This window comes from Exophiala spinifera (assembly GCF_000836115.1).
Source record: "Exophiala spinifera strain CBS 89968 unplaced genomic scaffold supercont1.4, whole genome shotgun sequence".
NCBI classification, from domain to species: domain Eukaryota; kingdom Fungi; phylum Ascomycota; class Eurotiomycetes; order Chaetothyriales; family Herpotrichiellaceae; genus Exophiala; species Exophiala spinifera.
Window position 1 is genome coordinate 2176589 of NW_015622516.1, and position 13776 is coordinate 2190364.

At 52.3% G+C, this 13776-nt stretch overlaps 4 protein-coding genes across 4 annotated transcripts; 2 read left to right on the top strand and 2 right to left on the bottom strand.

Annotated features, from left to right (window-relative positions):
* Nucleotides 1–850: 850 nt before the first annotated feature.
* Nucleotides 851–3039, top strand: PV08_05986 (uncharacterized protein; the record flags this gene model as incomplete). Its single annotated transcript, XM_016380325.1, has 2 exons — nucleotides 851–1482; nucleotides 1533–3039. 2 exons carry the CDS (start codon nucleotides 851–853, stop codon nucleotides 3037–3039), a joined length of 2139 nt encoding a protein of 712 aa, XP_016236152.1.
* Nucleotides 3040–3470: 431 nt separating this feature from the next.
* On the top strand, nucleotides 3471–5164 carry PV08_05987 (NADH-ubiquinone oxidoreductase 51 kDa subunit, mitochondrial; the record flags this gene model as incomplete). The annotated part of the gene is made up of 3 exons (XM_016380326.1): nucleotides 3471–3830; nucleotides 3915–4902; nucleotides 4995–5164. The coding sequence occupies 3 exons, from the start codon at nucleotides 3471–3473 to the stop codon at nucleotides 5162–5164; spliced, it is 1518 nt and encodes a 505-aa protein (XP_016236153.1).
* Nucleotides 5165–6025: 861 nt separating this feature from the next.
* On the bottom strand, nucleotides 6026–9558 carry PV08_05988 (uncharacterized protein; the record flags this gene model as incomplete). Its single annotated transcript, XM_016380327.1, has 4 exons — nucleotides 6026–6755; nucleotides 6861–7111; nucleotides 7227–7973; nucleotides 8101–9558. 4 exons carry the CDS (start codon nucleotides 9556–9558, stop codon nucleotides 6026–6028), a joined length of 3186 nt encoding a protein of 1061 aa, XP_016236154.1.
* A 1474-nt stretch (nucleotides 9559–11032) lies between these two features.
* On the bottom strand, nucleotides 11033–13648 carry PV08_05989 (uncharacterized protein; the record flags this gene model as incomplete). Its single annotated transcript, XM_016380328.1, has 1 exon — nucleotides 11033–13648. One exon carries the CDS (start codon nucleotides 13646–13648, stop codon nucleotides 11033–11035), a length of 2616 nt encoding a protein of 871 aa, XP_016236155.1.
* Between the last annotated feature and the right edge of the window lie 128 nt (nucleotides 13649–13776).

The window sequence follows — 13776 nt, forward strand, 5'->3', positions numbered from 1 at the left end:
GGTGACCGTTCGTTTCTAGGCATGAACCGCTGGAACCAGTGAGTGTTCAATGAGAGTCTCGCTAAATCGGAGCGAAACTCTGGACCCCGGATTTACTCTCTTCCAGAATGGAAGCCTTGTAAGGCTTCGTTGGCCCTCAAGGAAGTTAAGTACTCCCTTAATGGAAGTCATAATTGATGATTCACCCTTCGAAGTCTTGTTTATCATTTACATGAGTAGCGTCGATGGCTATGGTCCGCCGTCCTTGATTTGACAACTACAAGTACGAAATACTCAACGCACTTCTCATTCCACAGTTATGCCCATGGTACTTGTGTGGGAGCGTTTGCTTACCAAATCATGCATTGTTCGTCAGTCTTCAACTCCGACTCGCATCCAAGTCACATCTTACCTTAAACAGCTATGCTTTGAAGGCTGTCCAATGCAACCGGCAAGTAGCATATATTGAGGTTCAGCTTTCAGGTAACACAGAACTACGGTGTGCGTCAATCATGACATTTTCCAGGAGACTGTCAATGCCAACGCAAACGTCAAATCAGTGTCGGCCGGAAAGCCAGTGAACAAACTACTTTAAGACATCCCACAAATGTTGTTTTACCTCAGCCTTATTCTTCCATCGTTTCCTTCATCACTATTCACCTCACCTACGTCTTTCCAGCACACGTATTTACTCTTTGACTTTTTTTTCTTCTGTAGTGTCACTCTTTTGCCTTTTCCTTCTTTGCGCTTCTTCCCCTCTTCAACAAAAGGTGTTGTGGCTTTCAGGCGTTAGGTTTTTCAAAAACGTTTAGTTCGGCAACATTGCGCAGATGGTCCATGCCGCTTCTCTATACAATTGCCAATGTCCATCATGGAGCCCGACAATACCAAGCTACAGTCTGATGTCGTTGAGACCAGGCCGGAGAGTTCAACACCACCTTTGCAGATGAACCACCTTGCGGAGTCCGAAGCCGACATCTTCCACAACCACCGGCGGCTTGTTGACTGGGTGCTTGCCAACAACGGCTATTTTCACCCCCATGCGCAAATTGCGTTCAGTAAGCGCAAAGGCTTTCATGCTGTTGTCGCCGATGGACAGCAAGTTTCTGCTGGCACCCGGGTCGCTAGTTGTCCCATAACGACCACCTTATCGGTCTTGAATGCTCTTGAAATCCATCCATTCCAGAGCCATGGTACGCGTTTTCCAGAGCCCTTCCTTCGAAGCCAGAGGAAGAACCCCGAATCTCTGGCGGTTTTCTTCTTAATGGAGCAGCTTGTGCTTGGCGACAAGTCATGGTGGGCGCCCTACATTGCCACCTTGCCCACCGTCCAGGAGGTCACAGACCAGCAATTTGGTGAGGAAGATCTGATATGGCTGCAGGGCACGAATCTTCCAGGAGGAATATCTGAGCGGATATCGAAATGGAAGGAAATGTACCTGCAAGGAATTGACGAATTGAAGCATTTCCAATGGGAGAATGCCGTTAGTGGCGAGTATACATGGTAGGACTTGCGCATTAACTCGCCTGAGGATTCGCTGATTTCGAGCATAGGCCGAGGTTTCTATGGGCGGCAACCATATTTGGAAGTCGTTCTTTCACTTCCCAAGTCTTGGACGCCACTGAACCGGCAGAGCAGGCTTGTCACAATTACCGCGAGACCCACGATGGTTCTAACGAGCTTGTGAAACTGTTCTCTCAACGGTTCGCAGTTCTTCTTCCCCTGATGGACTTGTTGAATCACAAGCCGGGAGCACAGGTGGAATGGCAAGCCCTGTTCAACTTCGTCGGTCTTCAACTGTTGGAGAACTACGAGTCTGGACAAGAACTCTTTAACAACTACGGGCCTCGAGAAAACGAAGGGCTTCTATTGGCCTATGGTTTCACGGTCCCCGAAAACCCCTTTGATCATCTAGTTATCAGCATCAGAGCCCCTCCAGGCTCACCACTGGCCTCGGTACACACTTGGAAACCAGACGCCAGGTCTGATCCAGAACGCAGATGTTACATCTTCGATCATCGTCACCCTAGGTCAAAATCCGCAACATTCATCGAGACGTCCCTGTTTTCGTTTGATCTTCTGGACAACATTTCAGTGCTTTGCGCAAATGAGCGGGAACTTCAGGTGATGCTTTACAGGAAGCAGACTCTCATGAGCTATTGTCTCGGCGACAAGCCCAACGACAAGGCCAAGTTCGAAGATGGTCGGATAGTTTTGGCCACAATCAGCCAATTACTTATGGACTGCTCGGCAAGGGCATTAAGACTCAAGGCGACTGATCCTAGCCGATTTGACCCTCCTGTTCTACCTGGGAGTCTCAATCAGCAGAATGCAAAGACCTACCGAGACAGTCAGCTGAACATCGTGGAGACGGCAATAGCAGTCTGCAAGTTCGTGCTCATGTGTGCAACAAGCAACGATTCTAGGGAAGTCATCGAGAAGAAGTTGCAACGAGAATTGCCAGAATCGAGTTCCAATACTCTAAACCAACTCCTTAAACGTCACCAAAGTCAATTGACTCACTCATTCGAGCTTCTGACACCGTCGGCTGTCCTTGACATGCTTTCGAACGAGTTGTCGGCCTGTGTGCGCAATTGTGTAGCCCGCATCAAAGCCAGCTATAACACGACAGGAGCAGCGATGTCGCAAATGAACATCGACAAGATTCACCACACGGTGATTCTTGCCGCACTTTACGAGGACTACTCGCATGGTGTCCAGTTGCCACGCAGAATAACCCGGTGGTTGAAACAGTTATCAGAGTGGTACCCTATGGATTCCGAATGTTGGGCGTACGTCCCTGCGCCGGGACCTTGGGAGCCAGGTGAAGAGCCCCCTCCCGAACTCATGGATTTGCTGGCTGCTAGGGCGGCGATGTCGCCAACGTTCCCCGCCGAATCTAACTTCAAGAGGTGGCTGAAGCCGGAGAGACTCTGCTGGGGTTGGAATGTAATGGAGGAAGAAAAAGTCAGAGTCCCAGCAAGCATCTTAGGGGAGGGTGGGATGGAGAACTATGGACAAAATGATAGCAGGATATTGATCTATTGGCAAAAATACTAGTGTCAGATGGAATGAAGTAAAAATGATTTCGACTCTTTGGACTTGGTCTGTTTCTTGTTGCTCGTGACGCGGATGCTTCTCCGGGATCGCCCCTACTCCGTACAGTACATTGGCGTCCCATAAGTGGCCATACGTCGCGGCCGTCTTCTCTTCGCGACAGACGAATCTCGCTACTGGTTCAATACGGCGAATCATTAGGTCATCTGGCGGACCATACGCCCACTCAAGTGCTGGCCTGAGCTTCCCACCCAATCAGAGAAGCGGCTTTAGAAGCAAGACGACATTGAATTCCGCAGAACATCTCGTCGGTTACGCTCACATTGTGCCTTTCGTCCCCTTGGTTGGTGCCGGCAATTCACCATCGCTTCTGCTGCCTCTCGTCCAGTCTGCCATATACCTTTGCGGAAACAGCAGCAGCAGCAATAGCCGCCATGATCGTTCGGCCCGCTGCCACGAAAAGCGTGGCGAAGGCCGCAAAAACAGCAGCTTGTTCAGTTTCGAGACCTCTTGCGGCCGCCACTAGCAACTCCTCTCTCCAAACCCGCTCCTACGCCACTGTCCAGGAGGGTCAGCCTCAGCAGCGCCGATATGGCGGGCTCAAGGACCAAGACAGAATATTCACAAACCTCTACGGCCACCATGGCGCCGACCTCAAGTCGGCCATGAAGTACGGAGACTGGTACAAGACGAAGGAGATTATACTCAAGGGCCACGACTGGCTGATCAACGAGATCAAGGCTTCTGGCCTGAGAGGAAGAGGTGGTGCTGGGTTCCCTTCAGGGTTGAAATTTGTACGGCTGTATCCCATCTTGTCTCCACGGTGTGACTTTTTGTGATGGCACATTCGCTAACCCTGTAACGTCTGTAAACTACAGTCTTTTATGAACTTCAAAGGCTGGGAAGAGGACAAGCGCCCCCGGTACCTTGTCGTCAACGCCGACGAGGGAGAGCCCGGAACGTGCAAGGACCGCGAGATCATGCGAAAAGACCCCCACAAGCTCGTCGAAGGGTGTTTGGTGGTCGGGCGCGCGATGAACGCTACCGCGGCGTACATCTACATCCGAGGCGAATTCTACCATGAGGCGACAGTGCTGCAGCGGGCAATCCAAGAAGCGTACAAGGAGGGACTCATCGGCAAGAACGCCTGCGGTTCGGGCTACGACTTCGACGTTTACTTGCACCGCGGCATGGGCGCGTACGTGTGCGGCGAGGAGACGTCGCTGATTGAGTCGCTGGAGGGCAAGGCCGGGAAGCCCCGCCTGAAGCCACCCTTCCCTGCCGCCGTTGGACTGTTCGGGTGCCCTTCGACCGTGACCAACGTCGAGACGGTCGCCGTGTGCCCTACGATCGCGCGCCGCGGCGGTAAGTGGTTTGCCGGGTTCGGTCGCGAGCGGAACCAGGGCACCAAGCTCTTTTGTATCTCGGGACACGTCAACAACCCGTGCACGGTCGAGGAGGAGATGTCGATTCCGCTGCGCGAGCTGATCGAGAAGCACTGCGGCGGCGTCCGCGGCGGCTGGGACAACCTCCAGGCCATCATCCCCGGTGGCTCGTCGACGCCGATTCTGCCCAAGCACATCTGCGACGACCAGCTGATGGACTTTGACGCCCTCAAGGACAGCCAGTCCGGTCTGGGCACCGCGGCCGTCATTGTCATGGACAAGTCGGCCGACGTCGTCAGGATGATTGCTCGACTGAGCCAGTTTTACAGGCACGAGAGTTGTGGACAGTGCACGCCGTGTCGAGAGGGAAGTGCCTGGACGGCCAAGATGATGGAACGATTCGAAAAGGGCCAGGCAAAGGCTAGGGAGATTGACATGATTCAAGAACTGACGAAACAAGTCGAAGGACACAGTATCTGTGGTGAGTCTTTTTTTATCTGTCTCTTTTCGCTCGTGAGGGAAGGATCTATGCTAATCTCGTCCGTTCTTTGTGTTTTTGTGCAAATTGTACAGCCCTAGGTGAAGCGTTCGCGTGGCCCATTCAAGGTCTCATCAGACACTTCCGACCGCAACTCGAAGCCAAGATCAAAGACTACGCCGCCACCAACGGCTCCGAACCCCTGGCCGGTGGATGGGAACCTGATTCCGCAAAGAAGGGCATCTTGGTATCTCCGGGCATGTAGATTAAAGATTAAAGATTGAGATTGAGATGAGAACGAGGAAGTCCGTTTGTTTGTTTTGTTTTTGTTTTGGTTTTGGTTTTTTCTAGCTTTTACACAACCGGCAAAAAAAAATACCAGGTACGTAGTTTGTAGTGGGTGCGACTACTGCTACCACTGTGAAGCGGACCACTTACTTGACTGCTGTATTGTATTCCTGTGAGCAACAAAAGGTAGTGAACCAAAGGTGCCTCTTTTACGAGTGTGGTGGAGGTGCTCGATCTGCCCGTCGTAGCCACACAGTTAGCAAGTCTACCTGAGGTATCTACCTACCTACCCACCTCCCGGCCTATCTACATTACCCAAGTTGAGGCGGCAAAGGGCAGAGAGAGAGAGAGAGAGAGAGAGAGAGAGAGAGAGAGAGAGAGAGAGCAGGGCTACACAGCAAGCACCCGAGTTTGTCAGAGAAGGGGGACATACAATGTATCCGGCAAGGCCGCCTTAACTAGTTGGGACCGACTAACAAAGCCTAATGGTTGGCCCTGACCCTTGCTACGGCTATATAGATAGTATATCCACCATGTTACATACAGGCGGTCGAAGGTGTCGTGGCGAGAACACGGAGGAACCCCCTAACGGGTAGTGGCGTTTAGATACTCTACATGCTGTACGTTGCCCGAGGGTCTGAAGAAGTGTCCACCTTCGTTTTACGCCCTGACAAGTCATCAATTAATTAATCCAGGTCTCTACGCAGTAGCGCATGGCAGGCCAAAAATTGGGAAACGGCGAAGCGAAAGCTCTTCCCTCTTCCCTTTCGAATGATCCGGTCAAGGCTGTGTATATAACAAGACCAAGACCGTCCTTCCGCCACTGCAAACTCAACGGTTATTGAAATCGAAAGCCCAGGAAGCCAACCGGCTTTGACGACCTGGCGGGATGGAGTGAGGTCTTGGGAGTTTTCTTGGTGGTGCCGTGCTTCCCACGGGCGTTTGACAGACTGTTTTTACGTACCGCATCCTCACGCTCTCCTCTTGCTCTGCCCGCTTCGACTTCGGCCGCGTTTGATCCCTCGTACGCCCTTGGGGGTGTAGGGGCACGGTGGAAGGTACCGAGCTCTCGACTGTCTCTGCGTAATGCGTCCTCACGTTCGCCTTCGGGTCGGCGGTTTTGGACTTTGGCGAGCGCATTTGATGCCTCACGGGCTTTGGAGGTACGGCCGCGATGAAGTGCATTTTCAATGTTCTGGCGACTACCTCTGGACGAATATCCGGAATCGGGTGTTGCCTGGCGTGCAAGTTGACGAGTTGGGACGATGCTTAAGCGGCCCGCAGCCACATTATCGCGCGCACGGAGACCGCGTTCCCGCTCAGTGATGGCAGTAAACCCAGTTGCATGGCGGAAAACAACAGCCCTGGTCTCCCCATCATTGCGAATGGAGACATTAGGGCTGTTGGCTTCACTGGCAACGACAAGCTCTTGCAGGCGCGAACACCGATGTCTTTTCCGACTGTTGCATTCCTCAAACAGTGTGGCTGGGCAATGCCAGTTGTAGTCGCGTGTGAGCCTCTGCAGGGTTTTGCTGCCGCCATTGCGATGCTCTGCAAGGTTAATGAGACTAGAATTGCAGGAATTAGCGCACTGCATGAGACCGAAGGTCATTTAGATCCCGGAAAAAACACCCAGGACGACGATATCTATTGCCGACCGGTGATGTACTTACCAAGGAAGCGATATTGCCAGCAGGTCATAACCTTTGGGTATCTCCCGCCAGATACCTCTGCCACATGGACCTGAGAATGCCGATGTATCCTTTGGGACGATGGGGTCATCAAGACCTTCGTAAAAAAAGACGAGTTGAACCTCGTCCAAGAGAGGCGCCCAGCCGGATGGAGCACGCCCATCCAGCTTGTGTTGCTTCATCCGTAACTGTGGTTTCATGCGAGCTATATCAGCAAGCTCGAAACCAATAATCTGCTTAGCTCAAGTGTCACATGGTTAGCAAAGTCGAAATAGTTGTGAAATGCCGGATGATTGAGTTCCACCTGGAGATACCAGCTCTTCTGGATTAGTCCGAAAAAGTACTTACTCGTTCTCTGGTCTGAAAGACGAATCTTTTAGCCCTGCAGCACTCACGCTTAGCAAGCTCCATGGCTGCCAGCACATCGCGGACGTAGTCTTCGACGGTAAACTTCCCCTCCTCCTCACTCAGCAGCTCATTCGGAGCAGCTTTCTTAAGTGGTCGGCGGTAACAGGCCCTCAAGCAGTCGAAGGCCGCTTGACCACCATTACCATGACGCTCACAGGGGGGTATCTCGTAGTTTAGACACTTTTGTAGCTCCGCCCTGGTTCTCGCTAGATGAAGCAAAACACTCACAAAGGACACCATCCAGCCTCGTTTCTCGGACGGCGAGTACAGCACGACCGGTGAGTTTATCATCCGATGTAGGTCGGCTTCAAAATGAGCCATGTATTGATTCTTGCGGCTGCGTGCGACTTTGTAGGTCCTGCTCCAGGTCAATGTGAGCACTTTGGGTAAGCTGAACGTGCCTCCAAAAGCCGAACCGTCGAAGACTGTCTCTCGTTCCAGTTCACCTGCTTTGGACCAGTCCACCGTCGCGCGCTCGCTGCCAAGGGTTCCAAGAGTTATATGCGGATCTGACCAAAGACCTAGGAAATGTCTAGGTTGGTCGCGCAAGGAATCCAGATCATCTACCAACAATCTGTTCCTCGTGATCTGGAAGGGGAGCTCCCGAGATGCCAGGCCCTCAGGGTAAGGTTGGAAGTGCCATTGTACGCAGCCCAAGTGCTGACGGACAGGATACACAAGTGAATGCTGATACATGTGACAAGGGTTAGCGCCGAGTTGGAAGTTCTCTTAACCAAACGCAGTCCTCGGCAGTAACTTTTGCCTGATCAAAGATATACTGCGATCGCGCAAGTCGTACGTGAATGAGACATACCTTGCCATAGAGTATGACACCACCAGCCTCAACGACTTCGTACTGCAAGCCGGCCAGAAAACATAGAAGTTCAAATGATATCTCCAGGCCGTCCACGTCCCATGGTCTTTCTTGCGTCCAAAAATCTACTGCGGAGACAGTATTAGGAACCAGTTCAGTCCAGCAGGCTTGGGTATGAGGGACAATCAGAGGCTCCAGGTAGTGAAGAGTTAACTCGTATCTGCTTGAACCAATACGTCTTTTCTCCCGCTTTTTCCAACGGGCCACGGCAGCCAGTAGTTTCGAATCGCGGTCGCGTCCAGTGACCTGCTGGAGAACGGAGAAAAGCCATGTCAAGGCCTCGGCCATGTCAGCTTGGGGCGCAGCAACGCCATCAAAGGTTACGGAAAAGTCCAATCCTTCCCGATCCGGCGACTTCCGATATGTGGATATAGTCAAGTCGCTCGAGGGATGAGCGGTGATCCGTTGTTCAAGTTGAACATGTCGCACGTTTCTTTCGAGGAGAGTAAACAGCTCTTGTATCGCCCCTACAGAATCTGGCCAAGTTGCCGTAACATATTCGCCACAGGTAGTAATCCAGGGTTTCTGTTCACCAGTTAGAACAACCAAGTCCCAGAAGTGATCACCGTCCTCCATCTCAGACGTCAAGAAGTCGCCAAACACGTCATTCATATATAAAGCACATTTGAGAGGCTTATTCCGGTCTTGACCCTGTTCCTGAGCGAAACATCGACGAAAGTCGGGATCCCCGGGCTGTACTGGGCCATCCGGTCTGTGTATTATGTTCCGCTCTGCGATATCGATGTCTTTCGGACGTCGTGGTACGATGATTTCTGGATGCCGCGGTGAGGTACGCTCCAAGTCCAGGCTGGGAGACTCAGGCTGTTGCCCTGGGCCAGGGGTTGTCAAGAAACTGTCCTTGACAACAGGCGAGCTGCGATGCTCTGTGCTTTTCGATCTTTTCGACCTGCGCCCGCTGTTTTCGCGTGCAATAGTATGTCGTGTGACCAATGTGCTCGATCTGTCGCTGATAGAGCCACTAGGACTTTCCTGTCGCTGAAATTCAACTTCGGGGGGAGCAAAGTGGAAAGGGGGACGCGGGAGGCCCTTGTCATCCCTGACGCTTGTGTTCCCCTCCTGCCCCTCCGTAGACCACTTGTCTCCATCACTTTCCTCGACCTCTCTGTTGGCCCGGTAAGCATAGTCTTCGGACTCGTCGTCGCTCACCACCGTTGGCTGTTCGCGCGACAGCTTCTCGCTCCTTGTGCGTTGAGGTGCCTCTAATTCTATCGAGGCAGGTTCTGAAGCATCCGGCTCGACACCTGCGACCTGGAGATTATCGTGATGTTCGCTTTTTTGAATCTCTTCAAAGTCAGGGTGACCATCGTTCTCGTCATCAATGAAGAGTTTTACGCTTCCATGCCGAGATGTTATGGATTCTGTGTCACTGCTATCCATGACATTTTCGAACGAGGCAAGGGATGTTCAGCAGGAAAGGAGGAAGATCCCTCTAGGCAGATATGGCGGCGCTGATGACAAAGCCTTACTTTCTCAATTGGTATCAAAGGTAGAATAACCTGGCGATGCAGCTTACTCCTGGTAGACGCAGTTCGAGTCGAGGATTGTATTTCAGTGCAGCCGACAATTTCTAAGCGATATCTTCCCTTGAGGTTGTTCAGCAGGGCCACGAGGCAGTGGAGACTGCGGCCGGTACATTCTTCGGCCTCCCTCACACTGTCTGCTGGGTAAGTGGTGGCTAGCTGGTCTCGTACGCGATCGGGATAAAGCTAGGGCAGCACCACCGTTGGCCCGACCGGTGTCCAGCTTGCAGATTTCCTTGACTTTGGCGGCAAATGGGAGCAATGATCAATCGTCCAAAAGAGCCACAGCGCTTACGGTGCGTCGTTGATTGGTACAAACAATCATCCACGCTCAAGATGCTTTTGATCATTCCCTGCGCGGCCAGATACTGGACCAACGTCTCCGAGGGCTTTCGATTCCGCTCGAGCCTCGCATGGCCGGTATCCAACTTATGTCGACATAGCTGATCGCAAGTCCGCGACATTGCACTTCGCCGAGCGTCAGCGGGGCCATGCGGTCGTAGAGGCCGCTGACAAAGATCAGTGGGATGGAGGTCATGTTGTGCCTGACCTCTGTTTACTCTCGGTGCAATTTCGTCGCTCGTCCAAAGAAGGTCGATATGGGATGTTCTTGAGTCCCTGGCTTGGTGACGGGACCTTTTGCCGATGTTGTTCTCGATTCGATGCTCTTTAGATACCAGCGCTAGGACTAATGAGTCGACTAACGAAAGTTGCTATGGTACAAGTTGGCTGTACTGATACTGTAGGCTTAGCTGAAATGAATTAGGGGGGTTTAGCTGGGTAACTATCGCCGAGGCCCAAAGGGGAATAGGCAACCGGTAGCGCTCCCTGTGGCTCCCTCGTGCTCGACCGGGCCTCCTCGATGCTCGCTCACGTGCGCCATTAAAGCGGCCTCGCTCCCTTACCTGAACGAAAAAGGGAAGGGATAAAGCAACAGTTCGGGGCATACATAATGGATATGTCCAGTATATTACTCCGTACCTAACGCTAGATCACGGGATAGTACTCCGTACTGTAGGTACTACTACGAGTCCTTGATACTCACACTCGTACTAGAACAGTAACCTTTATTCGTTGCTTAACACTCACCCTCGTGGCACTTGTACCATTTCTCAAGAGATATTCATGACGCGATCATAGGCATTTACCCAACTATGTATCAATTGGACACAAGAATTTGTTTACTGTATGTATTAATCTAGAATGATGATCGTGATTGATGATGACGGGTTGACTTGTCCAGCCAGATACAGCATCTCCCAAGCAAGACAGCCAGCATTCATTCGTTTGTTCATTCCATTCAATCGAAGCTCACTCTGTCTCTGTCTCTCTCATGCTGCTGCAACGGCAAGTTGTCTAATCCAATCTCCGGGACTTTGACCTACATCCAAATCGCCTGCTTTCTCATCTTTTCCTTTCACCAGATTCTCCTGATCATCTGCCACGGCCCTGCTAGTCACATCCTTCCCTAGATTGCTAGAGTTCTTCTCCATGCCCGTTGCGCCGGCTTTTTTCGGCCGTTTGCTTTCTTCTTTCCTCTCTTTCAACTTGCCCGCTATTCTAGCTAGCTTCTCCTTCTCCAGCTGAATCGTTCGTTGACGCTCAACCAATTCGCGGTGCAATCTCTCTCGCTTCTCTTTACCGGTACGTCCGACACGCTTGACTTCAGCGCCATCATCAACAGCTTCACATTTCAGAACCATGAAGCTGACGCCGTCGTGAGGTGCCTTACTTCCTGGCGACGAGCCGTCTGTCCCTTGTTGCTCTTCTGGCCAACTTCGTGACCTGACGCCAAACCGCGCACTGCCCGCATATCTCTCCAGCTGGGGTAAAACCACTAGTGTAATGTGCAAGTCTTTATTTTCATCCACTGCCTTTGGCTTGTCGGGTGCAGGGCTGCCTTCGATCGTGGGATTCTGTTCTTCTATAACTTTCTCCAGCAGGGCCTCGTCAATCCCGGGCGGATGTACTGCGCGGATAAATCCAGAATGGATCGCGGCCGCCACTGGGTCAGAGTCATCCGTGTAGATGCCCGAGCCCCACAGGTAACGCTCTGCACAGATGAGGCCTCGTTCGCGCTCTCGTAACCAGACCCGCGGCACTCGAATAGTATATGTGCAGTTGATCTGTTCGGCTTCATTGAACACCGGAAGCAGATTGGGTCGTATCGAAATATCAAACTTTGGAGAACTGGGCTTATTGATGTCGACTGAAGTCACCTCAGGGTCATATTTGTAAAAACCAAGGTGCCGCCGTTTGTTCCGTCCGGCGATGGCAACCACATTCGAGATCCTGATGATCCTCTTCGGTCTGAATAGTGAAGCATGATCTGTCGCCGAGGACTGTCTTTGTAGCGCACTCAAAGAGGGATGAGATGTCGGTGTGCCTGTGCGACGGATCGTACCAAGAGCATTTTTTCGCGCAGTCTCCTCGAGGTCCAACTTGTACGAGTGTTGATATTTACTCCTCTTGCCTCTAGTAGGCGCCGCTTTCTTCATTTCGCCGGTGTCGCTCTCAGCCCTTGCGTCTTCGTCAAAAGTCTTGCGACTTCGCTTGCCCATTCCCGATGCGCTACGAGACATCTTCATCAGGTTTTCCTCGCTCAGCCGAGCGTTGGCGTCGTTTTGTTTGAATGGACTGGCGGGAAGAGGTTGTGGGGTGGGCGTTGGATTGGCCGATGTCGTACCGAGTCCGCTGCCAATCCCAGAGAAGACTCGGCCATGCTCGCTCTTGATACCTGCATCTGGTACCGGAGTTTGTGCTTGAGCTCCTTGCACAGCCTGAGGGAGAGGAGAGTATCTACCGCGTTTGGACTCGCTGGATAAACCAAGGATCGCTCTGTGCTGCGATAGTTCATCGCTGCCCTTGCGCACCTGATCATCTATTGCGCCTGATTGTGAGGCAACGGAACCAGCGAAGGGGGAATAGGGTCGATTGCGGAGGCGATCTCCAAGCACTGATCGATCACTTTGCGATTGAACCGAGTCTTGTCGCGCCATGGCATGGGCGCCGTAACTGGGCTCGACTGCTGTGCCATAAGGACTTTGGTAGGGCCGAGTATCATTGCCATTTTGCTGCGGCCGTCGTAATTCTGGCGATTGAGATTGTTTGTAAGGCCGCTCGATGGGTGCTGAAGTTGGCTGTGAAGGAGGCCCAGCATGGACAGGTCTTGAAAGGTTTGCTGATTGTTGATGGCTGTAACCATACGATCCGCTATAGCCATTCTGACGTGGAGGGTCGATACCACTTACGGATGGATGACTGGATCGGTCCAAATGCACCAATGATGGAGGAATGCTCTCTGGGCGGGTCGGAGGCGGAGGGACCACGGATAAAGAGGTGGTCATACTCGGTTGTGGCTGACTCTCTGGCCTCTGCAAGATGCCACTAATGCTCGTACGGCGACTATGCTCGTCAATCTCATCTCTTGGAGGCATTGAAGCACCAAAGGAAGGGGATGGGTATGTATTTGTGGATGGTCCATTGCGAGGCTGAGTTTCGTAGAACGGGCCCGGTCCTTGGGTCATGGTACCTGAACTCGAGCGGTGCGGTCTGGCGCCGGTTGCTGTGTTCCCGAACCGGTCTGGAGTTTTCGACCTTGGCTTATACGTATATTCACCCAAGTTCGGCTTTGAAGAATATTGGGGCGGCGACATAACAGCACCTAGTGACATGGATGGGCCCGAACCTGATGGCTGTCTCGAAGATGTGCTGGATGCCTGGCTATGGTGGTGATGATATTGGTCATGGGCAGGTTTTTCAGGTTCCCCACCCAGCATCGACGATATCGACATACTACTTCCCGGCCTCTTATATGATGGCGGAGGGCCATTGTTCACAGTTGGTCCAGAAGAAGGATGTGGGAGAGGAGGTTGAGGAAATCTCTGGGAAGGAAACTGCTGCTGTGGTGAGGGCGGTAGCATCGACCGCGACTGTGGCCCGTACATTGATGACTGGTTATGTGCTTCGGAGTAGCCTGTGGAAGACGAGGTCAGCAAGTCGCAACCACGTTGTATACGGACCGAAAGCGAAGAAGTAGACGAGAAGTGTTCGCATCGCAGTTCTTGGAATTGCG